This window comes from Trypanosoma cruzi, genomic scaffold, assembly GCF_000209065.1.
Source record: "Trypanosoma cruzi strain CL Brener 1047053516851 genomic scaffold, whole genome shotgun sequence".
Lineage (NCBI taxonomy): Eukaryota > Euglenozoa > Kinetoplastea > Trypanosomatida > Trypanosomatidae > Trypanosoma > Trypanosoma cruzi.
Genome location: NW_001849577.1, coordinates 185,802 through 210,227, shown reverse-complemented (window position 1 = coordinate 210,227; position 24,426 = coordinate 185,802). Strand labels below are relative to the sequence as shown.

The following is a 24,426-nucleotide window of genomic DNA, read 5'->3' as shown; positions in this document are numbered from 1 at the left end:
GATGATGAAAGAGGTGTTCCCCGCTACTCTCTGTAACCGCTTGTTTTGTTTTTTTTCTTGGTTCCTCATTTCTTTGGTGGCAAAGGTTTTTCCCTTTTGGTATGGTGTTGCATACACATTTTTTTTGATGTTTTGATTTGAATGTTTTCTTGTGCAGGAGATATTTCGTTTGTTTCCCACCGGGCGTTATGGGTGCACACACAGAATACATTTAATTTTTTTTTTTTTTGCCACATTTTTGTTTTTTGTTTTTCATGAATGTTGCTTTGATGAGTTGCTGAACAGCTCATTGGCTGATTATTTTCGGCAGTATGAGCGAGCGTGAGGAAAAACCTAAGGCCGTAGAGTCCTTGGCTGCCCACTCTGGAGTGCGTACCTTGCGCGAGCTGGAGGAGCAGGAGAAGGAACAGCTTCGAAGGGCACTTTACACTGATCCATTGGCAGAGGAGAGTAGGGCTTTGGAGGAAAAATTAGCAACGGAGGACACGGCGAACCAGGCAAGAGAGGCACGAAAGGAGTTTAACCAGGCAACAATGCGTCCAATGAGTGAGAAAATGAAGGGGTTTCGTGGTTTTATGTGTCTATTGGGCAGCGTACAGTCCAAAAATGTGGTTGATGTGTTTATTTTTACAACAGCAGCCATGTTCACAATTCCCATTGTTGTGCTTCTTTTTGGTATGCACGTTGTGGCGCCGTATTTTGGAGCCGATTCGGGCGTCTGTGGTGGGTTTATGGCTTTGGGGTCCACTATCGCGATCATGGCAATGTACGTCATTTATGCCTTTTGGGAGCCTTTTATGGGTCAATCCACGGCGGGAATGATCGCTCAAGAAAAGAAGCATCAGTAGCGAAACGGATTTTTTTTGCATGACTGAGTATTATTATTATTATTATTATTATTATTATTTTGGCGTGATGCTTTTTTTTAAATGGGTTGTTACTGTTTGTAATGTGTGAATCATAACCTTGTTTGTTAATGTTGTCATTTTCGAGGTGCGGTGATGGATGCAAATTTCCACCCCTTTGCCCATTCCGTCAATCCCCAACGCAAGGAATGAAAAACTGTGGTGGTCGTGGAATTTACTATTTGTGTCTGTGAGGGCGGTGCGTGAGAGCCGCTGTGGGCAATAGAGCTGGAGGAACGGGGCGAATTGTCTTGGACCGTTTGGGTTGGTTGCCTCCGGTGGTGATTTATTTGTGGCTTTTCCTGGACTTTTAATTTGGCTGGTGGGTCTTTGGAGGTCGGTTTTGGCCTGAAGGGGACAGAGAAGAAGAGTAAAACAACAACGGGTAAAGTGGGAATCAGTGAAAAGGGGGAGAGAGTGTGTGTGTGGGAAAAGAAGAAGAAAGGTAGCGTCATAGAAAATACAACAAATGCAGGAGTTGCCTGAGGGAGCGAAGTATGGCATTTCGGCGGCCGTCTATGTTGGGCTTGTTCTGCTATGGATGGCCTTCTCGTTCTTTTACGGGAAGATTGTGGATCACTTTTCGAGTAGAAACAGGCCAGAGTACACATACGCAGTGCATTGGTAAGTATGAAACGTCGAGAGTCGTCTAGTATTGTTTGGCGATGGTGTATGATGCGACGCGGCGAGCAACGGCTTTCATGGCGACAGACCTGTTTTCTATTTGGGCTGCAATTTGCGGTCACTGTTCTCTCCGTAGCTGTACTTAAATGGGAAGGGTCGTATCGTTTTCGTGCGTTGGGCGAAACTTGTCTTTTTTCTTTTCCTTTTTTTTTCCCCCCTCTCAGTTTGTTGTTGTTGATTTTTTTTTTCTTTGGAATGAGGATTCGTGTGGAGCGGGCAGTTCGGTAAGTTGCTCCTACGAGGTCTCCTGCCGTTTGCTCAAAATAGGGGGAAAACCATCATAACTGCTGAGAATTCCCTGCCTTCCTGTCTCTCTCTGCGTGCGTATGCCCTTCTGGTATTTTTTTGTGCGCTCTCACCCACACACACAGGCGAAGAAAAGGGTGTGAGGGGGGGAATAGCCCTAACGACACCGTCACTGCAATGATTGTGTCCATAAGACGTGTGTGTCGATGGGCGAAAGGGAGTCATATAACGACGATGAGGCCTGTGGGACGTTTCAAGTGCCAACTCACATGCCTGAAAATTATGTTTTATGTGTGCGTCGTTTGCTGTCTAGTCGGTGTGCTGGGAAACATTTTGGGCGTTTCGCAGCTTCTCCTAGAAAATGTCGATGGAAACTCCACGATAGCAACACGCGGAGACAACACGGGGAGTCCGAAAGTCATGAAATGGACAGGGCGACGGGACACGAAAACAGAATTGGTTGGTAAGCGCAAAGAAAACCGGATCACGGCGAACGGAACAACGCTCTTGTCGTGCCCCGGCTTTGAAGAGAAGCAGTCACCGGCGGCGTATTATTGTGCCAACGGTGCCGCGAACCGCGCTCCTATCTCCTCGCTTCGTGTCCAATCTCTTGCAGAGCTTAATAAAGGAAAAAAATCGTTTCCTATGAGTGCACCTCCTGTGTGTTACGCGTCGAATGGGGTTCCAGTGGCTCGACCTCTATGGGCAAACTCTCTGTTGCGTTTGTTGGTGGAAGAAGGTGTCTACAAGTCGGTATTATCGTTGCTTCGCCAAGACCCATGGTATATTCTGATTGGATGGGTGCCTAGTAAATTTATGGCACCACAGAAACCGGGCCGAAGGACAAATGGGGAACCCATGCCTTCCCAGAATAGAGGGGCAAATGCGACATACTACTTGGAAGCCTACGGGAGTGTTTGGCACGCCAAGGTGGAAGTGGGAACATGGCCCTTTCATTTTCAGCTAGTCCATCGAAACGCCATTGCGGTCTGTGTACGTGAACGCATTCATCTGTACAAGTATTACTGCCTTCCTGATAATAAAATGGAAGCGCTTCCTATTTACGTATGTGCATGTCGTCACTGCGTCGTTCCCGCGGATGACTCTCATAAAGAAATTCCAACCGCGTCTCATGGACGCCCTTTATTAATGAAAGAACCCTCACTAATAGAGATGGCGAAGACCGCCAACTCAAAAATATTCTTAAAAAAAGGTCTGCCTCAGACACCGTCACTTGGGGAAGAGGGTACATGCATTGATGCGTTTGAGGCACCATGGCTACTTAACACTTCGGTTCTCGCCGCCTTTCCATACGAGGGAAAACACAATGACCTCGATGGCCTACTGGAAATTCAGTCCGGTGAAAATGGATTTGTCACCGTTGTGATATTTAACAGCTTTTGGCGCGATCAATTACATAACTTTGTGTACAGTTTTGCAAAGAGGGCCAAGATGCGGAATCTGATTGTCGCTAGCGTGGATGACACTGCGCTTTTGCTTTGTTTGTCCTTTCGCTTGCCATGCCTGAATGCCACCTTATTTGTGGAGCCGGAGAAAGGGACAGAAAAGGGGGGTGATAACGCCTCATCGAAAGGAGGTTTTACACGTAAAGTCACGGAAGAATTTTCTTGGGTGAAACCGCGACTGGCTATTGCCGTTCTTCGTCGTGGGTACACTTTTATGCTTGCGGATCTTGACATCACATGGAATCGCTCTCCCATGCCCTACCTGCTAAAAAATCGTTTGGATTTGGTGCATCAATGCGACAGCAGGGGTCGCCTGAGTATCAACTCCGGACTTTACATGGCACGTCCAAATAGTTGCAACTTACGTTATTTTCAGGATTTAATGTCTTTTCGCACGGATGAGAGTGCGGATCAAAATGCAATGAGACTTTTCATGAATTACGATCACGTTCACGGTGTTTCGCAGCAATGTCTACCAAAATGGGACTTTAACATGAAATGCAACTACAAAGTTGAAGGCTCCGTTAGGCTAGAGGATGGGCGTCAAACTTTTCGCTGGCGTCCATACCCACTTAATGAAAACCCAAAATGGGTGGCGATGCATGCGACATGCCTTTCTGGAGCGAAGGACAAGATCCGGTACTTTAAAGCCATTAAGGCATGGTTTCTGGATGAGCTGGATGCAAAGACGGGATCAACTTCTTCACCAAAGTCCTTTTGTGTCGTGTTACCTTCTTTGCTGAATGCCACAGATGCTCCAAATAGGATTGTGCACGGTGTTTTTGGGACCACCCTTCACAGCGATGCATACAATGAGATGACACCCGACCCAAAATACCTTCAGCAACGACATTAGTTTAATCGTTTGTTTCATCGTGCGATCGACAACGCTGTAAAAAAAAAAAAAATAAATAATAATACAAGGGTGTAGGAATATTATATCGTGCATGTATATATACCACGAGTAAAACGTTTCATGCCTTTTCTGTGGTGTATGACGGAGAAAAAGAGCAGTAGAAGGCATCTGAAGTCACAGTTTTATAAACTTACTTTGTACAGTTGATTTGCGGATACCGTTTTACATCAATGTGGTACATCAGACAATCTGGCCGGCGTTGCGTACAAGTTAACGCCTATTATATCGATACCTCCTCCCCGAAGCACTTTCTCTTAGTAACGCTTAACCCACGTTGAACTTTCCTCCGTGGCGAAGAACAGCACTTGTGTCGAGCCTCATAGCTGAATACATTTGTTCGTAGCAAATGTTCACACATATTTCTTTATTGTCGGTTTTTTTTTTTTTTTACTACAACGAAGTAAAAAAAAACAACGAGGACGGTCAGTGGTGCCATGATCTTTTGAGAAACAAACTGAAGAGCCTGCCGCTCCGAAGAACAGAAACATGTCAAGATTAAATTAATTATCAAAACCACATGCCGAGTCGGAGAATATACTTAAATCCCCGATTTTTACAAAATTAAATTTAAACATAAACTTGCAACCGCGGTGCTTCAAAACTGCGAAAAGAAGTACACTAAAAAGCAAACAACTTTCATGTTTTTAACTGATCGCCACACAAATGCCAAAAAATGAACTTGCATCTCAGACAGCATCCCTCCATGATGTTCTTTATGACTGTCCGTGTATCGGTGTTTTTTTTTCGTGTGTGCGCGTAATCAGCTGTCTTTTTTTTCTCACTCTTTCCTTCTGTAGACTTGTGCCGTTTGTGGTAATATTATTTTTTATTTCTTGGGATCTAAATTGTTTATTTTTTCATGGCGACGTTCCCTGAACTTCTGCGGCCCCTCAAATTGGGGCGCTACACACTTCGTAATCGGATTATTATGGCTCCCTTGACGCGTTGCCAGGCAACAGAAGATGGTCATGTACCAAGGACGGAATCGATGCTGAAGTACTACGAAGACCGGGCATCTGCAGGTCTTATCATTGCCGAGGCGACGATGGTCCAGCCAAACTACACTGGGTTTCTCACGGAGCCTGGCATTTACTCCGATGCGCAGATTGAGGAGTGGAGAAAGATCGTGGACGCGGTACACAAAAAGGGTGGCCTTATATTCCTGCAACTCATTCACGCTGGTCGAGCCGGGATTCCGGAGAAGATCCTTCAGCAGTCGAAGAGTGACCAGGATCCCCTTGCTGGGCGCCTGCTTGCCCCGAGTGCCATTCCCATTAAGGACCATCGGATTCCTGCCTATTTTGCTGCGAGCGGAGAAAAGGAGACCTACGGTGTCCCAGAGGAGCTCACGGATGACGAAGTCCGGGACGGTATCATCCCATTGTTTGTGGAGGGGGCCAAAAACGCCATCTTTAAGGCTGGGTTTGATGGCGTTGAGATTCATGGAGCCAACGGCTACTTACTGGACGCCTTTTTTCGCGAATCTTCCAACAAGCGCCAGTCCGGTCCGTACGCCGGAACGACCATCGACACACGATGCCAACTCATCTACGATGTCACCAAAAGCGTCTGCGATGCCGTGGGAAGTGACCGTGTGGGGCTCCGCATATCCCCACTAAATGGCGTGCATGGGATGATTGACTCGAACCCGGAGGCACTAACCAAGCATCTATGCAAGAAAATTGAGCCACTTTCGCTTGCCTATCTGCATTACTTGCGCGGCGACATGGTCAACCAGCAGATTGGTGACGTTGTGGCGTGGGTTCGTGGAAGTTACAGCGGTGTAAAAATATCCAACTTGCGCTACGATTTCGAAGAGGCAGACCAGCAAATACGGGAAGGAAAAGTCGACGCCGTGGCTTTTGGCGCCAAGTTCATTGCGAACCCCGATCTCGTTGAAAGGGCCCAACACAACTGGCCCCTCAACGAGCCGCGACCAGAAACATACTACACAAGAACAGCAGTCGGATACAACGATTACCCGACGTACAACAAATAACACGGATACCTCTACTCTCATTATATTTGTCTTTTTTTATCAAAATAAGCACGGATTAGCAAAAATGATTCAAACGTTCAACAACACGGGGGAAAACAAAGCAAATTTAACCTGTTTAAAAATATCAGTGGGAAAATGCAAACAATGACTTGCATTATTTGTCAGTTTTGACTGCACCGTAATTACCCAGCACACTTCGCGGGACTCAGCATCCCCATGCACCCCACTCCCTCCGCGTCGCCGCGGGTACCTCGTGTGCACGGCTGCGGACGATGAGCACCCAAAACCGATCAATTAACAGCAACATCTGAGTACATGCTGTGACGCAAATCGTGTTGCTGACGCAGAGTGCCGTCCCATGGCGACACGCGAGCGTTTGTGTGTGCGTGTGTGTGTTTGTTTGTGTGTGCGTATGTGTGGGTGGGTGGGGGAATGAAAGCGCTGTTTATTTATTACTTTCAGCTTGTCAGTCTGGGATTGGAAGGACCACATTGGAGTTGTGTCCTGGACCCGCTGCGTTGTCCTTGCTGCACACTCACGTGGTCCGAGAGTGGCTTTGCCTCTGCTGCTGGAATGCCTCGGCCGTGTTGTCTGCTTCTTATTTATTTTTTTATTTTTATTGTCTCATCTTGCTTGTTTCACAAGCGCCCCCACTAGTGGAGAAGGGACTTTAGCCATGGAGCGGACTTCTCAGCCAGGTGCCGTGGGCCATCTTGGTGCGTCCCGAGACTGAGCGTCACCGAGTCTCTGCCGAAGTGATGACAACAACCGACTGGAGTCTCTGAGCTTCACTGAATGACAGCAATCGTGTTGGAGAATACTCTTCTTTCCCCGGCTGACGGCGTCCCTGTGGCGGCGGTGTGCGTGTGTGCGCACGCCCCGCCTTTCCACTTCCTCTTCCCCTTTACTTCCTCCGCTGCCGTGCGAGTGATGGCGGCCCATCCGTCGTTGCGGCGCACTGACACGGGTCGATGACGACAAACCACTTACGACGGTCTTATGACAATCACCCGAATATGGATTGAACACAAGTGTCTTCACGAGATTTGGGGCGCCGCACATTATTCCAGCCGCGCGTGCCCTGTGACCGAGGCCCCGCGTCCACGCCCTTCTCATTTTTTGCATTCGCGTTTGTTTTTCTTTTTCTCCTTGTCTTTGCTGCTGCCTCTCCACGCGTTGATGAATTTGTCGAATCCGTGTTTCAGCTGAGCGACGATGCTGATACATGCACGCTTTGTCTGTTTGACTTCTGAGCGGGGACTTCACGGGAGGTGTGTCGGAGTCGTGCCATGCCTGTGTGCCAGTGATGGAAATTTGTTGATGTTTCAAGCAATCTCGGACGCGATCAATGACGATCTATTCAATGCATTATCACCTTTCGGGTCTGATGGCTGCCGGATCTTTTTCCTAACCCTCTCCCTGCTTTTTTTTTTTTTCCTAATGCAACGCAAGGCTGCTTGTGATGCAGAAGATGTTCAATTGCACCGATTTTGCGTGAGGACAGCCTAACACAGACCTGCACTGAGATTATCGTCAACTCCTCCCCTTTTTCCAGCCACCTGCTGCAGAATTCAGATTTGCCGCGAATGTGATGACAGAGTTTCCGACGCCGTGTGGCGTGACGAAGACGATGCGTGCCGAGACATCCGTGAACTCAATCTTTCGCTCCGACCTGATGTATAGCGGCGTGCGAGCTTGGACCTCGCCTGTTGCCTACCGCCCGCCCAGCACACTTCGCGGGACTCAGCATCCCCATGCACCCCACTCCCTCCGCGTCGCCGCAGGTACCTCGTGTGCACGGCTGCGGACGATGAGCACCCAAAACCGATCAATTAACAGCAACATCTGAGTACATGCTGTGACGCAAATCGTGTTGCTGACGCAGAGTGCCGTCCCATGGCGACACGCGAGCGTTTGTGTGTGCGTGTGTGTGTTTGTTTGTGTGTGCGTATGTGTGTGTGGGTGGGGGAATGAAAGCGCTGTTTATGGCTTGACTGTGGCGTTTTTTTCTGTTTTTTTTTTTTTGTGTGTCTTTTCTTTGTATATGCAAGCTTGTCTTTGTTACTGAATTAGTTAAATATATATATATATTGCGTTTGTGCGCGTTTTGTACGTGTATTGTTTTTTTCGGAGATCATGAGTGGTACGCGCGGCGACGCCAATGGTTTTGTGGAGGATTTGGAGGTTTTGTTAGAGGACGATGCCTTGCCACACAGGGAGCCTGTTGTGCGTAGGGTCCGTCCTCCTTCAAAAAGGAAGCCCAAACGTTGGGAAATGATGCCTGAGTTTGGTACTGTTACCACAGCTGTTGTCGATGGGTTGGAGGGAACTTTGTCTACTTCAATTGATAATGATGGCATCTTCGCGATGCGTCCACGTTTTCGAAAGGATGTGGAGATGGACAAGCAGAAACACTTGTTTGCTAACGCTGGGCTGGTGGCACAAACATTGACGACGGATTCATTACCCCCCGTGAGTTCTGTTGCCCCTGTAAAGAAAGAAATGGAGAGGTCCTCGTTTTATATTTCTGGGGAGGAGAACGGAATTGGCTTGCAAACTTCAGGATTTTGCATGCAGAAAGCCGAGAAAGAGGTCTCTTTTTCTACCCTCACCGATCCGACGCCCTGGAAGCAACCAGCTTTTGAGGAGTTGGGGAATGATTACGGCGTTGTTGATGCTGGTTGTTTTTTTCATTCAAAGTATTGTTTCAACGATGCCACTAGGCCAACCCGTAGTCCAGAGTCCTTACGTTTGCAGCGGCATCTCCATTCACCAACGCTGTATGATGAAACAGCTGATATCTTTGAAGATGTGGATGATTTTATTCCTGGAAGTCCTTTTAAACGTGACCTTTGTTTGCCTGCGCCGCAATATGCTCGGCACCCGCCAAAGTCAAGCAAAAGGCAGGCGAGGCTCTGTGCCTTCTCGAGCACTCTCATTCCGAGCAGTTCGCTTCCTGGGACCACAGTGGATGACACCGTTGATTCCTCTTTGGTGACGTACGGTTCACCAGTTGCCCTACAACGGTATGATAACAGTCTTCTTCCCAACCATTCAACGGCGGCTTTTCACGATGAAGTTGCAACTAAGGAGCCAAAAAAATTGCCTTCAGGGTCAACCCCTTCCAAGCACTTGGGTCCTCTGGGGCTCTATCCATTTTTTTCGTCTTCGGGCACGCATTCCTTTTTTTGGGATGCGCATGGATATTATGGAGGCTTTTTTGAAGCATAAAAAACGGGTGCGGGGAGGAGACTGAGTAAATGTATAGAAGGACTCGCTGTAAATTGGCCAAATGATGACATGCTTGTTGTGAAGGGGATGCTAATCGTGGGGAACTCTAATTATATACATGTATATATATATCATTCTGCTATGGCTATAGGGCAGAGTCAGGATAAAAACACAATAATTTATGAAACATTGGGTGAAGAAGATCAACTGCGTGTTCTTTGCGCAAGTCCTCAAAGTGGGCTTCAAAAATGGCGTGCGAAAAGGGGTATATGAAAAGTAACGATAAATGAAGGTTTCAATTATTATTATTATTATTTTTTGTAGCCGTGGAAAAACAAATCAAACTAAATTCTCTTTTTTTTTTTTCCTTTTTTTTCCTTTTTTTTTGCGTTGACGGGAAAAATAAAAAAGAAAATGCCCAATGTTTTGGGTGGAGTGAGTGATTGGGGTACAAATTGAAATATGGATACTGGTGGGGATATCTTGTCATGCATCAATACTGCGTCTGATGGGCGATTTGTATATATGAATGAGTGCAACAGTCTGATGACTTGTGCTGGTTTTATTATTCAGTTGTATTTGAATGCATATGGACTGGAAGAATTTGATGGGTTTTGAATTTATTGTGATAACTCCTTTCTTTCTTTCTTTTATATATTGCCTTTGCTTTTAATGCCATGGATGGGGGCCTTTGGAAAGCAAAAGGCTGACAACCTGCCTTGACAGCTTTTCTTTTTTTATATTTTTTGTAAATTTATTATTATTATATATGATGATTATTATATATATATTGTTTTTGTTTTTGTCGGCTTTAGTGTTATTATTATTATTATTATTATTATTTGACTTTTGTGTCTTTTTGTTTGTGATTTTCTTTTGCAAAGGATTTTTGGAGAAGCACGCGTTCTCCGCCTTCATCCAGCACACCTGTGTACCTGTTTTATGCGATGCTTTTATGGTGTTGGGTTTCTACGGGATTTCTTTTCTTTTTGTTTGTTGTCTTTTTTGCTTACCTGATGTGTCTTCGTTCTTTTTTTCTACGCAGGAAGTGTTCCGGTTAGAGTACTGTCGGGCCCGCTCTTCTCCTGTTCTCCCCGCTCTTTTCTTCCGCGTCATTCCTGGGGGTGAGAGTAGCGTCTATCATGTCTGCGCATCGCTGTTCTGGTGACATTGTAATCATTGGGTCCCGCGTCTTTTTCTGCCCACAGAACGAGGAGCTACCGTACTTGGAGTGGGAAGCAGAGAAACAACGTTTTGTTTTGGTGCAACGAGATGATTGTGACGCGGCGCCACTTTTTGTCTCTGAGCAAACTGCCTCGGGCGAATTGGAGTATGGGGCAGTGAGGGTTCCATGCTGCGCTCTGTACGGCGTTATACCTCTCAGGACTACATCCATATTGTTGTATGTTAATCATCAAGAACATGTGGCGACATTGCCCTTTTCTGCGTCACACGAGGTGTTTGCTGTAAAGCGATTTGCATGGATGCGACTGCCATCACCAAAGACTCGCTCACCAGTTTATGATGGATTGAAAGAGGATGACGGAGGGCAAAACGGCTCTTATCAGGATCTTTCGGAGGATATTCTGGGTAAATATTGTGCGTTGATTGATCGATTCTGCACAGAGTCACAGCAACATTCAGGGGGTTCGTATTTTTTTTATTCCCCGACAATCAATTTGGCGCTGGATCCATGTGCTCTAGCCGAAGGCCCGACGAAAAAGCGTTTTGCGGCTTCTTTTTCGGGGAATAATGTTGACAGCCATAAAAATACTCGTCCCAGATTGGATAACGTTGGTGAGCACTCGTTACTTGCTTTTCAATGGAATACCCCATTACTTCAAGCATTCACGCCATTGGAGGTTTATTCTGGTGGTATATTCTTGTACGTGCCGGTGTTTATTAGAGGTCTTGTTTCCATGTCTTCTGCACCTTCGGACGGCGTCCAGTTGTTGCTTATTAATCGACTTAGCTACCGTTGGGCCGGCACCCGCTACAATCGACGTGGGCTGGATTTAGAGGGCAGTGGCATTTGTGCTAATTTTTCGACGTCGACCCTGTGGGTTTTTTCTGCAGAGGCAGAAGAGCAAGAAAAAGATGCGTCAGTTGCATCTCTTAATGGGGAGAAACGGATGGCGTCGTACCAAATTATTCGAGGGTCCATCCCACTTCACTGGAGTCAAAGAGCGAATTTGGCCTTTACTCCAGAGGTTAGCATTTCATCACCAGCACGTGCGGTAACTGAACTCATTTCCCATCTGAAATTATTGAATAAGCTTCTCCGGGGTATCTCAACGTTGCACTTCATTGATACAACATCTCTCAGTAAAGTGGAGCGGCCGCTTTCGGAGGCTTTCGGGGCAGCAGTTACGAAGTTTTGTGAGTCTGATTTAAGGCATGATATTCCCTATGATGTTCATTATACCAAGTATGATTTTAAGGACAGGATGAGAAGGAACTTATCCTATGATGAGATCAGTAACGGTTTAAATGAACTTGCCAGTGGTTGTGTGAATGGTGAGGTAAAACGTCTGGACTTTACGCAGTGGTGCAGAAAACCCATGAGTAAAGAGGACGGTTGTTTAGATGTCGGGGAAGATGACACATGTCACTTTTTTTGGAATAAAATACACCAGCAGAAGCACTATGTACGTGTGAATTGCCTGGACTGTCTGGACCGGACAAATCTCGTTCAGTCCATGATTGTGGTCAATGTGCTTCCGCGCATGATTTGCTATGTGCGTGGAGAGAAGTCTATGGCTAATAATTGCCACAATGAGAACGATGCTGCGACAGAAGATAGTGACACAGAAGAAGAAAAATATGAGGAATCCATAGGACTGTGCAAGGAACTTTGGGCCCAACAGGGTATAGCACTTTCTGAGCTGTATGCTGGGAGTGAACCTCATTTTCTTAGATTTCTTTTAAAGGGCAGCTTGGGACCATTTGGAAGGCAACAGGAAGCCATTCTTGCATCACGTCGTTGGCTTCAGCAGAATTTTTACGATGGTGACAAACAAGATATTATTTCCATAGTTACTCGTCAACACGATCCGGCTCTTGCACAATCCGAATTTGAAAGACGCTTTCTACGACCCTTTTCTTTTTTGAACAAAATGGTGGTGTTGGGACTTTTTGTCGCGATGTTTGCTCTTGGGGTTAATCTAATTGTTACCCTTTTTGTACCACGGGATCGTATTTCAACTGGCCCTGTGTTATATTCAATTGCCTGGGTGATTTACATAGGTGTTTTGATTTTTTTAATTATGCGTGATGGTGTTAGCTACACCAACAGTCCACTATTTAGGTGAATAGTGATCAGGTGTTTGGTGTAAGGAGGATTATCTCTGAATTTGTTGGGTGGTGGTGGTGGCGGCGATGGGAATGATGAACGGGTTAGTTGGTAGGGGGAAATGGAAATTCGCTCATTGCGGCCTGCAGCGTGAGCAGTCACGTTTCTTCTTTGGCTCCACTTGTCACGAAACAAGAAATTGAAGGGGTGAAGAAGAAGAAGAAGGGGTGGAATTGAGCACGTCTGACCATGTGGCAGAGGTTTTTGGCGCGTTGAAATGGAAAATTACGGACAGTGTCATTTCTGCACGCATCTTCATCTTTTTTTTTTTTCCATCTTTTCTTTTCCCCTCCCTTTTTTTTTGCTGACAATTTTTTTTCGTGCTTATTGTTGATGCTGCGACTCCTCGTTTTTCTTTCTCTCTTTCTCTTTCTTTTTCTTTTTTTTTTTTTTGTGGATTCAGGGAAAATTTAACGGGTGTTTTTTTTTTATCAGCATTATTATTCCCTTTGTGAGTGTCTTCCCTCCCGTTTCCGGCCCTATTCGCAGCGCCTTTTGGGACGAACTTCTTTGATTTGTTCCTTTTTCTTCAGGCCTTGCGTGGGGCGCCACAGAAATTTTTGTGCATCTCCGTTGTTGTTGTTGTTTTCTTCTCCCTTTTTTTTTTTTTTTTGTGTGTACGGGGGTTCTGTAGCTACTTTTGTTATTTTTTGGGTCTTGTTTGAATGTACTGCCAGCAATTATGTGAGTACTTTTTATTTTATTTTATTTATTTATTTTTGGAGGGAGGGGGAGAGGGGCTCTGCGTCTGTGTTTTTTGCCGTGGCCCTTCTGTATTTATTTGCAAGGGCTGTTCGTGGGAGAAATATGATTCCACGGGTACGACGGGTCTCATGCCTGGGCCGGGATATGAGTCTTAAGTTTTGTTGGCTTCTGCTGCTGATCATCGTTTTTTACGTTTTGACGTTTGAATTTGTCTTGTTTTTGTCCCCAGTGGCGCCGCGGGCCCGGTTGGTGCCGTGGAGAACTTTTGACTCGTTGGCGATGGCACCACGAAAGAAGCACGACACGGTGATGGACCACCACTTTCCGGTTCCGTTGTCCTTCACCACGTCTTTGGATTCTTCAATAAAAACATTGGACCGCCAATGATGCGCCGCCGTACGGATGGTCTTGAGGCGCGCCAATGCCGTTTACTGTCCCCATGGTGCCTTCCTTCAGTGCGTCGTGGGTCGAGCCTGCAGTACACTTACGGATAAAAAAACGGGCGTGGAAGTATCGGAAGTTGCATTGAGAAGAGAATACGACAGCGCTAAAGGAGGCGTGGCAGATCCCTGGATAATCGTCAAACATAAAGGCATTTCTCCTATTAATCTGGTGCATCAAGGAAATGCATTGCTTTCAGCACTTGGTCTTGCGCATTTGGTGATTCGCATCGAACGTGATATTCGTGCGTGTCGCCTACCCTCACCAGATGCAATATTGGCCGCATGTAAAACGCCGAATGCCACAAATCCAAATGAACTTGCTGAGCGGGCAGTTCTAGTGGAGTTCTCAACGGGGAATGCCAACCTTCTTTTTACTTTTTGCCCGCCGGATCCCTTGCGCCGATTGCGCTGCTATGGTGTGGAAAAGGACCCTATTTTATCTTCTGATGCAAAGCCTTATCAAAAGCATATGAGTATCGAAAATGGTGATGTTTCGCCGCTAAGAGATGGGTCGGCACCCCACGTGCTGCTTAATGGTATCTTGCATTTTCTTCCTATCGAGGAGTCCTGCGCGTTGATTCGTGAGGGTTTGCGTCTTTTGATGCCAAAAGGAATTCTTCTAGTGGTGATGTTGTCTGTCGGCACCTCCAGGTCACGGCCGGCGGGTTATCATCCATTTTTCTTTAACGATACGGCGGTAAAGGCGAATGCTTTAAATACTTCTCATGCATCGACCACTTTGCGGTACTGCAGTACTATTACGAAGGATGACTACAATCAGTTTGTAGAAAAGGTTGAATTCCTTTGGGATGCGCCCGAGTTTATTTTTTACACACCGGACTTTAAGCGGACTGGTGTGTACGCTGTGCGTCTAACACGATCTAAAAAGATGATGCCACCTCTGCCGGGTAAGGGACGACGGACCGTGACACCGAAAGAAGAGGAGCCTGCACTATACAAGGATATCTGCACGAATCCACAGGAGTTAAGCCGTGTTAAGGACGCACAGGCACTATGGAGAGAACGTTTAATTGAGATGCAGAGTGCCGGTGTTGGCAAGAAGCTTAGAAGAGGGTATGAAGTATGGGTGAGGAAACGAGTTTAGAAAAACTTTTTCTTCTTATTTATTTATTTATTTTTGTATGAGCTTAGCGCGGAGATAAAGAAGAAAAGGAATTTGCATGAGGGCTGAATAACCAACGAATAACGACTTCTACGCCGACTTAACGCTTCTCTCCATAATGCGTCTATTTACTTATCTTTTTTTTTTTTTTTGAAGAGGGGGGATTACTATTATTATTGCCATTATTATTTTCCATTTGTTGTCCTGCTTAACTACTGCCTTTGCTCATCATCACATCGCGGCACGGCGTTGTGGCTTGAGGGCCCCGAGGCATTTTGAGCTGCGAATTCGCACAGATAGAGGCTTTGATTATTATTATTTTTGTTTTGCGGCTTTTTTTTTTTACACCATTATTTATTTATTGATTTATTTATTTTTGCGTATTTTAATTTATTTAATTTATTTACGTGTCTGTGTGAGTGAATCTCGAATATTGTACGTACTTATTGTTATTATTATTATTGTCGGTGTTGTTATTAATATTTTTTTCTTTGCTTTTACTGACGAGGGCGAGAGGCAAGACACTGACGGGGAAACGAACGCTTTGGTATCTTTTTTTTTTTTTTTTTGGCGTGTGCATTGCTCTGCAGTTGAGCTCTTGCTTTTTTACAAAGATGTCTTGTGTGCTTTTTTTGTGGAGGCGTATTTCTGCTTGTGCGTGTAGCGGTCCGTCGTTCTTCTTCCGTTGTGATCCCTCCGCACGGTGGTGGTTCATTGCAGAGGGGAGGGGGGGGGAAGGAGAGCAGCGTGTTTTTCTGTTGGATTTATTTATTTCTTAATTTACATTTCAGTTATGTCTGCCGCTTTCCCCCTTTTTTCTCTATTTATTTATTTACGAAACAGAAAAGGGGTTTAACAATATAAAATAGAAAAAATACAAGAAAAAAAAAAGGAAAGAGTCGCTGTGCGTTACGTGCAGACATACACACGCCCGGTGAGAGAGAGAGAGGGAGGGGGATACGCGAAGCGTTGCACTCTTTTTCACTCAGTGGGCCGACTTAGGGAAGAAAAGAAGAATTTATTTATTTATTATTTTTATTTTTATTTGTTTTGGAGCGGGTGATTTATTTTGCCCGCATCTACAGACACAAACGTCATTCGGCATTCTTCACCTCCCCATTGGTACCTTCTGAAGTGGCAACAGAGGCCGAGCTACGAACGGACACTCAGCAGGGGGAAACGCGGGAAATCTCACGGATTGGCACATTTGAAATTATGTCGTGGTCCACACGCTGCTTTTACGGGCCGCTTCACGAGGTGGCCGACCCTCTTGTTTTGCGACGTGTGATGATGCGATTTTGGAGCCCGTTCTGCCGTGGATTTGTTGGGCCGGATCTCCACACATACGACTTTAAGAAAGTTTTTGACAGCATTCGAACCAGTGATAGTGACTTTACGTGTCAGGTAAACGGCCGAGTGGGTAACGCCAGACTGATTGAGGATTTCTTTCTTTTTGTCCTTTGTGGTTTTGACTTTGTTGATGTGAAGTTGGAGAAATCATCCACGGCGGATGTGGCAAGTGACCCGTGCAATTTCAGGGGTACCTACACGCTGGCGCACACTCGGCCATTCTTGGGATGGATCCCTCCACGCGCGGCACACAGCCTGGGGACAGCAGCAACTGACAATAAGCCTGATGTATGCAAAGATAAAAATGTCGACGCCTCCGGGAGCGCAGAACAAACATCTGAGGAAAAGTTGATGATTTCTTCAACAAGATTAAGTGTGGAGCGGCAGACGCGTCTGCTGAAGGTTTCATTTTCAGCTCGAATGGAGGGGTCTGAAAACGGAATCTCTCACATTATCCTTCGTTCTCCCGTGGTCGATGTTATCATGGGCAGTCACGATTGCCCTGCCACCCTGCAGAGTTGTCTTAAAAATGAAGAAGCACTTAAGGCTGTTGTTACTCTCCGTCGCGCAAATGTGCGACCGGAGCTGATCACTGACAAGACACTACTTGAAATCACCGCGAAAAAGGAATCCTGGGCCTCCGCGTTAGGCATTCTCTAGTCAATGCCGTTGGCATGCAAAAAGTGATGGGTAATAATAACAAGGAAAAAAAAAAACAAGAAATAAAGATGAGAAAGTGGGATTGACACACGCAAAGCCCTTTTTTTTTAATGTTTTTCGATCCTTTCGGCCTGCGAAGGGAACGATTGGACCGTGGGATGTGAACTTGGTGGCGATAACACAGGAAACCAACTATGGTGTGCTTTCTGTTTATGGGTAGGTGGGGAGGTCAAGGCTTTCTTGCTGATGCACGAAAGATAGACGGTCTTAATACATATATATACACATATATATATATATATATACTGTGTAAAGCCGAAGAAAAGAGGCTTTAGCTTTTTTATTTTATTTTATTTTTTGTATCGAAATCGGGGGAGGATGTGAGAGGCTTTCTTTGATTTGGATGGCCCTTGCATTTGGCGTCTATACGCCGTCATCAGCATCGCGCCCTTCCATCTGTTGCTTTTTATTTTGGCTTTCTAACCAGTTTACGGTGACGTCTCCAGTTTTTTTTTTTAATGCGGAAAAGTGTGACGGAAGAATTCATGGGATGCATGTGCTGACGAGGGAGTAAGGGTGGTGTTGGGGGAGGTAGCAGGACTTCGAGGAATACTCTTTACAAGTACAACGGAAGGGGCGAAATGGACTACTGTTTGCTGAGTTCTTTGGTCATTTCTGCAGCAGAGAACTTCACTCTCTTTTTTGCTTTTGGTTCAGCTGCACTCATTTCCACTTACGCCGATTACGGAGGCGTCAAAGGGGATGTAATGCGTTCTCCCTCCCTCCCACCCACCCGCCCAGACAAAAAAAAAAAAAAAAACAGAATGAGTAGTATTTTTCGTTGCTAATGATGAGTCTTTTTTTTTTTTTTTTCGTTTGAGAGGTTTTCAACTCTCCGTCTCTCCGGATGTACGTCCCTTATTTCAGTTTCTTTCTGCTTTTTTTTTTTTTGTGTGTGTGTGAGTACGTGTTTTTTGTTATTTTTATTTATTTATTTATTTTTACGTGTTCTCGCACCTCAACTCCATCCCCACTTCTTCCCCCGCAGTCATGGAAGGACGAAAAGGTGAACTGTTTGTTAAATTTATCTTTTTTCTTTTTTGTTTTCACAGTCCATTTCCCGCCGCAGTACGAGCGCTGAGAGGGAGGGGAGGCTGAACGTGGGGTGGGGGGCGGCGGGTTTTTTTTCTCTCTCCCCCCGTCAAAACAACAGAGAGGGAGAGGGAGAGGGAGAGTGGAATAAATATAAGAAGGAGAGGAGAGGGGGGAAGGAAAGGAAGAGCAGCTGTTTTACCCCCCACGGTGCATTTGTTCCTTCCATTTCCTTTCTTTTGTGACTGATTTGATTCGTTGCTGAGTTCTCCTTGTTTTCTTTCTTTCTTTCTTTTCTTCTTTTGTTCTCTCTCTCTCTTTGCGTTTAGTGAGGAATAATCTGCGGGGACCATGCGGGGTGTATCTGCTGCCGAAATTGGCAAATTCCGTGAGCTTCAGAATCATTGGTGGAACCCGGATGGCCCTCTACGCACGTTGCATTTCTTTAATCCTCTGCGCGTGAAGTATATAAATGACACATGCAGGAATTTCTCAAAGCGGTCCAGTTTACTCGCTTCATCCGGCATCACACCTGGAATGCGTATATTAGACGTGGGCTGCGGTGGCGGTATTCTTTCCGAAAGTCTTGTGCGATTAGGTGGTAACGTATTGGGCATTGACATGTGCGAAGAGAGCATTGCTGTGGCGCAGCAACGTCGTGAGCAGGTGTTGCAGGATGTGGCCTCTTGCACCCTACAAAACGGTGCGGCGTCGCTTGAATATCGCTACGCCTCCCTCAATACAATTGCGGTGGAGGAGAAGCAGCAATTTGACCTTGTGGTTGCCTCAGAGGTTATTGAACACGTTGACGACGCACCGCGTTTTCTGCAAGATCTTTGTGATGCGACAAAACCGGGCGGACTCCTCATCATTTCTACGATGGACAAGTCCATTCGAGCAGCTATTAGCCATATTGCTGTTGCGGAGTATCTCACTGCATTGGTGAGGCCAGGTACGCATGACTGGTCAAAGTTTGTCCCTCCCAAGGACCTTTCCAGATGTGCGCTACAACATCAGGTGCGTCAGGTAGATCTTCAATACATTGTGGCATGTCCGAACATATTAATGTCGTTATCTACCCGGCAAATGCAATTGGCCTTTTCGCTTTCGAAGAGGTTTGATACAGGTCACTATTTTTGGTCTGGTTTGAAGGTGACAGCCCCTGCCTAAATCTTCAATTTGTAGTTTGTGCCGATTCTCCGGCTGCGTTGAGACAAGAATAAGAAGGAAACGTTTTTATTTTTTATTTTTGACTTCAGTGTTTCTTTTCACTGGGGAAGAGTTGAGGGAGGGGATGTTTATCCTCTACTGGCGGAAATGCCTGGAGAAATTATTTTAAATTTAGAATTCTATTTTTATCGGCGTACAGATGTATTGCTTTTTTTTTTTTTTGGTTTTGTATGCATGGATTTTCTTTTTTGTTATTTTATGTATTATTTATTTATTTATTTATTTATTTATTTTTACTTGTTTTCTGTATTCTGTTTTGTCTTTGCTAGAGGTGAGGGTTTTGGCCCTGGCGCCAGATATTGTTACTAGACATCCATGACTGTCAAGGGGACGATTCGGTTTGAGGACCTTGGAGAGCCGGTGCAGCGGCTTCTGAGGTCACTGAAGGGCGGCTACACGGAGGAGGACATGGCGTTGCTCGAATACGTCTCCGTGAAGGACATGGCAAGGATCTACGGAGAGATGTCTTCTGAACGTCACGCGGAAGAAATTTGGGAGGAGCTCCGTGCAGCCCTAAAAGCCCGGCAGGAAAAGGCAGCACGCCGTGAGTTGGAACTGCGCAATAGGCAGCGGCAAATTGAAGCCGATCGGGAGGCAGATGAACGGGCACGGCGCGAGCAGGAGGCGCTCGAAGAGGCGGAACGGCGAGCGGCGGAGGCGCGGCGTGAGCGACACGAGACACTACGCAAAATTCGTGAGGAGCAGGCCGAGGAAGAGGCAGCAGCGGCTGCTGCGGAGGAGGCCGCTTTGCTGGCGGCGGAGGAAGAGAAACTCAGGCGGAAGGCAGAGAAGAGGCGAAAACGGCAGGAAGCGCGTGAGCGGGAATTACAGGAGCAGCAAGAGGCGTTGGAGGCGGAGCGGAAGAAACACGCGGCTGGAACTTCGGCGTCGCAGAAAAAGGCCTGGGAGGAATATGTCGCCAGTCATCCTCTGGAGTTTGGCATTGGAAATCAAAACATTGAGCAACAACACGTCGAACACAAGTTGAGGGCCCCACCTTCGGCCACAACAGACCTCCTCAACCGGACATATACACCCAAGTGTCCTAACTGTGCAACAAAGTTTATGTCCCCTCCAAAGGAGTGGGATTGTCCTCTTTGTCTGAGACGGACACGTCAGCATATCAAGGTATGGCAACCAGACGATTCTTCTAGTGAATGCATGATTTGTCATGCGGCTATTGGTCGCTTCTCTCGCCATCACTGTCGGAGCTGCGGCCGGTTAGTATGTGATACATGTAGTATGGCAAAGGCTATTATTCCAGCCTTGGGATTTAATGCTGCTACAAAGATATGCGATGACTGTGCGCAGATGGGTCAACGACCCAAAGAAACATTCTAAAACGAAGAGCAAATTTGTTCTTCTAGCAGGTGAAGTTCTTTGTTTGCTCTGGTGTCTGGCTTGTTTTTTTTTTTTTTTTTTTCCTTTTTTTTTCTTCTGCAAGATCTTTTAAAAATCTGCGAGAGGAATTTACACAAAAAAATGGTGACTACGCCGCTTTTACTCTTCCTTCTCGCCATGCTTAAAAAAGAAAATGAAAGAATCAAAGGAAAAAGAACAAGCAGTACATTTCTTTGTAAATACATGTCAGAGACCGTGCACTGTATTTATTGGCGAGTTTCTTGCTTTTGTTTTTTGAATAAAAGCGATGGGGAAGGAAAGAACAACAACAACAACAAAAAACCATGAACAACAGTAGCTCACTCACGTCATCTGTTGTTTTCTTTTGTTTTTATTGGCAAGATTACAAAAACGCCACATATGTTCTCCATTATTATGATATTTCCGCCTGTGTGGAATAACAGCGGGGGAAAGGGGGATATTGCGGGCACGGCAGAGAAGCGGTGACTATCTGCCGATCTCAGCACTCGTTATTTGCGACGCTGCATGTTATTCTTCACTTGTTTGCTTTCTTGTTGTCGTTGTTTGTTTGTTTGTTTGTTTGATTGAATTCTACTCTGTGCCTTTCCGTAGTGTAAAAACGAGAGCATTCGATAACAATAGTAATAACGTGAGGGAGCAGGCCTGAAGGAAAATAACACACACACACACACACACGGAATTAATAAGGGATTATGGATACTGTGGTTCTCACCGTCAGCTCACTTGTACATCAGGCGGAGACTTTTACATTTCCGGTTGTCCGTAGCAAGTCTTTGGCAGTCACTGTCGCCGTAGGTATTCCCGTCGCGGTGCTCCTGCATGACACGGCAGACCGCTGGCTGCCAAAAAAGTGGGAAATACCCATTATCTCTTGGTTTCGCCGCAAGTGGCGTCAGGACCCCGAGACAAAGGTGGTGCACCTGGCGCTGGCTCGCAATGCCGTTCTATTTTTTTTTGTAGCCATGGCATTGAGCGAGAGCCCGTACTATCAGACGCCCGTCGACTACGTGTCAGACCGTGTCTCCAGTTCCTCCGCGCGCAGGGCCTTGGATGAGGAGATAAAGACATCTCGACGAGTCGCATTTGGAGCCGCCAACGACGTCGTGGGAGAAGAAGGACTCAACGAGGCGGGCGTCCGCCAGCAGCGGGACACGGCGCTCCGTCGTCGTTTTGTACATGAAATCCGCTCCGAGAACTAGGAATCATGAAGTGCTGGGAGTAGGGACGGGATGGATGGATTGTCATAACGGCAATTTTTGTTCACCCAAAAGGTGCCACTCCTGTACAGATATTCGGCGTCGAATACAACGACAGAAGGAAGAGAAAAAGAAAAATGGTGAGTGAAGGGGTAAACGAAGCCCACAGAGGTCCGACGTACGAAACAAAGAGAAAAAAAAAGAAGAAAAAAACAAAAACAGACGAAGGGCGTGGGGGAAAAGGGTGATGAACTTTAATTATAAATAACAAAGAGAGAGGGAAGGAGCCGATGGCTGTGCTGAAGATAGCGACAGTAACTGGGCAGCGTCTTTTTCTCTTTTTGTTTTAATCTATTAATTTTGTTGTTGTTGTTGGAGAAGGAGGGGAGAGGGGGCGAAGTTTGTGTGCTCCCGCAATTAACACGGCGTGGGTGTTTGTTGTGAGCCTTTGGGGTGAGAAGGGAAGCACGCAACAAAGTTTTGCCCAAGGGGAGAGGGGGGAAGGAGGCGATTCAGGGGTACAAGTAAGCAGACCATGTGATTGGGATACTCTCTTGTATCTTTAATTTCACTTTTTAGTTTTTGCTTTCCCTAATGGCGCCTGCTCTGCGTGTGCCTTTTTTGAATGAAGCACCCACACTGCTGCAGTATTCGCGCGATCGCATCCAAATGACACTTAATAAATTATATCTATTATTTTTTAAATATTTCCTTTGTTTCCCCGCCCCACTTGTCCTTCCAAAGACGGGTTTTTGCACCGGCCGTTGATGCGCCCGGTTCATCATGTGCAGTGTTATGTTTGGCTTTATCTCTTGTTTTGGTCAACATGTTGAACTTTTTTAAATTTATTGCTGCTGTTGTTATTAATATTGCTTCTGCGAGAGGAGAGGGTGTCGCACAAATAACACTGTGCATGGTGTGGGGCGACGACGAAATACATATAGAGAGGGCATTTTTTTTTTTTTTTGAAGCGTGAACCATAGAGGAAAAAGAAAACGAAATAAGGGCAGTTTTTTTTTTTTTTGTATTCCATCTTTTTGCGTATATATAAATAAATATATAGATGAACCGCAGTGGCGATGCAATTGCGTTGCGTGACACGGCAGCGTACAAGGATTTTTACCGTAGCCAACTGCATGATATGTCGACAATGAGCGGTCCCTTAAAGGTGGCAGCAATGACGTCTTCAATGTCAATGGGAGCTGCAGGAGCTGCAGCAGCACATCCGACGGCAGGATCTGTGGTTTCTGAAGACACTGTACTACTTGAACTTCTTATTCCTGTGTATCTTAAGCTGGAGGATCGTGAAGAAGTGTGTCGCGAACTTGGTGTCTTTGTTCAGACGGGGCGTGGTGGGGTGAATGGTCTCTCACGAAAGGTGTGTGTGCGTTTGACGGACCCTGCGGACCCTTTTTTTCTGTTTGAACTAGAGCTTCTTGAGGATGACTACGGCTCATTCAAGCAAAGATTGGAGCTTCTTGTGGACTTTAGTGGGTTTCCGCGGTATCTTGTCTCCATGTTGAATGGCATTGTTAACGGAATTACACCGTATGCGGTTTGTTTTGTGGTGGACAACCGGGACACGCTGCGCGGGACGTTGCGGGTGCTTGAACGGACGGAGTTTCGTACGGTGGAACACATTTCGCTTCTGTTGTTGCGACAAGGCGATGCAGGACAGAAACGGTACCTGGCGGAGCGATTTCAACACTTTGAACGGGCGTACATGCGGGAAGTGGAGGAGCATCGCTCCGACTCCGCCGCTGCAACTGCGAATATCGAATCCTTGAAAAGTGAGGTGGCGGCGTTTCAAGAAAAATGCGACACGCTCCGGGAGCAGTTGAGGGAGGAGGTCGCGAAATCAGAAAAGAATCAGTTGGCCAGCGTCAGCCAGCTGCGTGGGGAGCACGCCAGCGAAGTTCTTCAGCTCCGCAATTCTTTGGAAAGCGAACTCCGTCGTATAACGTGCAAAGCAGAGGAGGTCCAGGCGCAGCTTATGGAGGACGTGAGGACGAAGGACAGGGGGTTGCAGGAAGCCAACCAGCGCGTTGCTTTGCTGGAGTCGTCTGTTGCAAAGCTGCAATCGCAGCTGCGAGTTGCTGGAGATAAATGCGATGCCCAAGCGAAGGAGCTGGAGGAGCTTCGCTCCTCTAATCATGAGCTCCGGGACTTTCGCTCAAATGCCACCCGATCCATCTCCGACAACGAACTTAACTGCGTCAAACTGCAAGAGCGTCTGCGTGGCCTGGTGCTGACCCTGAAATCACGAGATGAGGAGGCCCAGTCGCTGCGGGATCAGTACCAGAAGCAGGACAGCTACATTCATATCCTTACCTCGCAAAATGACCAGCTTACCGAACAGAACAAAAAGAACGAGGTGTCATTAAAAAAGGCACATCATATCATTTCTACCCAGTTAAGGCACATCAAGGGGGCGAGGGAACGTGA

At 46.3% G+C, this 24,426-nt stretch overlaps 11 protein-coding genes and 10 non-coding genes across 21 annotated transcripts, besides 33 other annotated features; all 21 read left to right on the top strand.

The window, feature by feature from the left end:
• Positions 1-551: part of a sequence feature (areas merged during assembly that could not be assigned to a particular haplotype. This can correspond to areas where the two haplotypes were merged or to regions with more than two copies in the genome that were merged during assembly.) that runs on past the window's edge.
• Tc00.1047053508461.90 (hypothetical protein, conserved) lies at positions 312-848 on the top strand (the record flags this gene model as incomplete). The annotated part of the gene is made up of 1 exon (XM_816511.1): positions 312-848. The coding sequence occupies one exon, from the start codon at positions 312-314 to the stop codon at positions 846-848; it is 537 nt and encodes a 178-aa protein (XP_821604.1).
• Positions 552-2,561: a sequence feature (areas merged during assembly that could not be assigned to a particular haplotype. This can correspond to areas where the two haplotypes were merged or to regions with more than two copies in the genome that were merged during assembly.).
• Positions 877-907: a microsatellite.
• Positions 2,013-4,157, top strand: Tc00.1047053508461.84 (uncharacterized protein; the record flags this gene model as incomplete). The annotated part of the gene is made up of 1 exon (XM_816560.1): positions 2,013-4,157. One exon carries the CDS (start codon positions 2,013-2,015, stop codon positions 4,155-4,157), a length of 2,145 nt encoding a protein of 714 aa, XP_821653.1.
• Positions 2,562-2,791: a sequence feature (areas merged during assembly that could not be assigned to a particular haplotype. This can correspond to areas where the two haplotypes were merged or to regions with more than two copies in the genome that were merged during assembly.).
• Positions 2,792-3,781: a sequence feature (areas merged during assembly that could not be assigned to a particular haplotype. This can correspond to areas where the two haplotypes were merged or to regions with more than two copies in the genome that were merged during assembly.).
• Positions 3,782-4,071: a sequence feature (areas merged during assembly that could not be assigned to a particular haplotype. This can correspond to areas where the two haplotypes were merged or to regions with more than two copies in the genome that were merged during assembly.).
• Positions 4,072-4,964: a sequence feature (areas merged during assembly that could not be assigned to a particular haplotype. This can correspond to areas where the two haplotypes were merged or to regions with more than two copies in the genome that were merged during assembly.).
• Positions 4,195-4,221: a sequence feature (AT_rich).
• Positions 4,965-5,018: a sequence feature (areas merged during assembly that could not be assigned to a particular haplotype. This can correspond to areas where the two haplotypes were merged or to regions with more than two copies in the genome that were merged during assembly.).
• Positions 5,019-5,768: a sequence feature (areas merged during assembly that could not be assigned to a particular haplotype. This can correspond to areas where the two haplotypes were merged or to regions with more than two copies in the genome that were merged during assembly.).
• Tc00.1047053508461.80 (prostaglandin F2alpha synthase) lies at positions 5,077-6,216 on the top strand (the record flags this gene model as incomplete). The annotated part of the gene is made up of 1 exon (XM_816510.1): positions 5,077-6,216. One exon carries the CDS (start codon positions 5,077-5,079, stop codon positions 6,214-6,216), a length of 1,140 nt encoding a protein of 379 aa, XP_821603.1.
• Positions 5,769-24,426: a sequence feature (heterozygous, non-Esmeraldo-like haplotype).
• Positions 6,483-6,562, top strand: Tc00.1047053508461.81. Its single transcript, XR_008255554.1, has one exon. It is a non-coding gene; the product is annotated as a C/D small nucleolar RNA (snoRNA), TB9C2C6 (small nucleolar RNA).
• Positions 6,594-6,643: a microsatellite.
• Positions 6,696-6,766, top strand: Tc00.1047053508461.79. Its single transcript, XR_008255553.1, has one exon. It is a non-coding gene; the product is annotated as an H/ACA snoRNA, TC9C2H1 (small nucleolar RNA).
• Positions 6,815-6,837: a sequence feature (AT_rich).
• Tc00.1047053508461.78 lies at positions 6,879-6,945 on the top strand. The gene has a single exon (XR_008255552.1). It is a non-coding gene; the product is annotated as an H/ACA snoRNA, TC9C2H2 (small nucleolar RNA).
• Positions 6,969-7,061, top strand: Tc00.1047053508461.77. Its single transcript, XR_008255551.1, has one exon. It is a non-coding gene; the product is annotated as a C/D small nucleolar RNA (snoRNA), TB9C2C7 (small nucleolar RNA).
• Tc00.1047053508461.76 lies at positions 7,184-7,292 on the top strand. Its single transcript, XR_008255550.1, has one exon. It is a non-coding gene; the product is annotated as a C/D small nucleolar RNA (snoRNA), TB9C2C1 (small nucleolar RNA).
• Tc00.1047053508461.75 lies at positions 7,390-7,474 on the top strand. The gene has a single exon (XR_008255549.1). It is a non-coding gene; the product is annotated as a C/D small nucleolar RNA (snoRNA), TB9C2C2 (small nucleolar RNA).
• Tc00.1047053508461.74 lies at positions 7,512-7,608 on the top strand. Its single transcript, XR_008255548.1, has one exon. It is a non-coding gene; the product is annotated as a C/D small nucleolar RNA (snoRNA), TB9C2C3 (small nucleolar RNA).
• Positions 7,672-7,746, top strand: Tc00.1047053508461.73. The gene has a single exon (XR_008255547.1). It is a non-coding gene; the product is annotated as a C/D small nucleolar RNA (snoRNA), TB9C2C4 (small nucleolar RNA).
• Positions 7,803-7,898, top strand: Tc00.1047053508461.72. The gene has a single exon (XR_008255546.1). It is a non-coding gene; the product is annotated as a C/D small nucleolar RNA (snoRNA), TB9C2C5 (small nucleolar RNA).
• Positions 8,021-8,100, top strand: Tc00.1047053508461.71. The gene has a single exon (XR_008255545.1). It is a non-coding gene; the product is annotated as a C/D small nucleolar RNA (snoRNA), TB9C2C6 (small nucleolar RNA).
• Positions 8,132-8,181: a microsatellite.
• Tc00.1047053508461.70 (uncharacterized protein) lies at positions 8,353-9,447 on the top strand (the record flags this gene model as incomplete). The annotated part of the gene is made up of 1 exon (XM_816575.1): positions 8,353-9,447. The coding sequence occupies one exon, from the start codon at positions 8,353-8,355 to the stop codon at positions 9,445-9,447; it is 1,095 nt and encodes a 364-aa protein (XP_821668.1).
• Positions 9,745-9,767: a sequence feature (AT_rich).
• Positions 9,797-9,834: a sequence feature (A-rich).
• Positions 10,202-10,290: a microsatellite.
• On the top strand, positions 10,590-12,758 carry Tc00.1047053508461.60 (synaptojanin (N-terminal domain), putative; the record flags this gene model as incomplete). The annotated part of the gene is made up of 1 exon (XM_816574.1): positions 10,590-12,758. One exon carries the CDS (start codon positions 10,590-10,592, stop codon positions 12,756-12,758), a length of 2,169 nt encoding a protein of 722 aa, XP_821667.1.
• Positions 13,149-13,192: a sequence feature (A-rich).
• Positions 13,492-13,520: a sequence feature (AT_rich).
• Positions 13,907-15,052, top strand: Tc00.1047053508461.50 (uncharacterized protein; the record flags this gene model as incomplete). The annotated part of the gene is made up of 1 exon (XM_816573.1): positions 13,907-15,052. The coding sequence occupies one exon, from the start codon at positions 13,907-13,909 to the stop codon at positions 15,050-15,052; it is 1,146 nt and encodes a 381-aa protein (XP_821666.1).
• Positions 15,421-15,476: a microsatellite.
• Positions 15,514-15,557: a microsatellite.
• Positions 16,092-16,117: a microsatellite.
• Positions 16,286-17,080, top strand: Tc00.1047053508461.40 (hypothetical protein, conserved; the record flags this gene model as incomplete). Its single annotated transcript, XM_816572.1, has 1 exon — positions 16,286-17,080. The coding sequence occupies one exon, from the start codon at positions 16,286-16,288 to the stop codon at positions 17,078-17,080; it is 795 nt and encodes a 264-aa protein (XP_821665.1).
• Positions 17,351-17,385: a microsatellite.
• Positions 17,417-17,439: a sequence feature (AT_rich).
• Positions 18,058-18,084: a sequence feature (AT_rich).
• Positions 18,293-18,315: a microsatellite.
• Positions 18,449-18,489: a microsatellite.
• Positions 18,524-19,342, top strand: Tc00.1047053508461.30 (3-demethylubiquinone-9 3-methyltransferase, putative; the record flags this gene model as incomplete). The annotated part of the gene is made up of 1 exon (XM_816571.1): positions 18,524-19,342. One exon carries the CDS (start codon positions 18,524-18,526, stop codon positions 19,340-19,342), a length of 819 nt encoding a protein of 272 aa, XP_821664.1.
• Positions 19,606-19,635: a microsatellite.
• Tc00.1047053508461.19 (hypothetical protein, conserved) lies at positions 19,718-20,743 on the top strand (the record flags this gene model as incomplete). The annotated part of the gene is made up of 1 exon (XM_816563.1): positions 19,718-20,743. The coding sequence occupies one exon, from the start codon at positions 19,718-19,720 to the stop codon at positions 20,741-20,743; it is 1,026 nt and encodes a 341-aa protein (XP_821656.1).
• Positions 20,807-20,839: a microsatellite.
• Positions 21,325-21,351: a microsatellite.
• Positions 21,441-21,460: a microsatellite.
• On the top strand, positions 21,478-21,984 carry Tc00.1047053508461.10 (hypothetical protein, conserved; the record flags this gene model as incomplete). Its single annotated transcript, XM_816570.1, has 1 exon — positions 21,478-21,984. The coding sequence occupies one exon, from the start codon at positions 21,478-21,480 to the stop codon at positions 21,982-21,984; it is 507 nt and encodes a 168-aa protein (XP_821663.1).
• Positions 22,165-22,200: a sequence feature (T-rich).
• Positions 22,658-22,691: a sequence feature (AT_rich).
• On the top strand, positions 23,045-24,426 carry Tc00.1047053508461.4 (hypothetical protein, conserved; the record flags this gene model as incomplete). Its single annotated transcript, XM_816559.1, has 1 exon — positions 23,045-24,426. A coding segment is annotated over one exon (1,382 nt), but the record flags the coding sequence as incomplete, so codon positions are not given.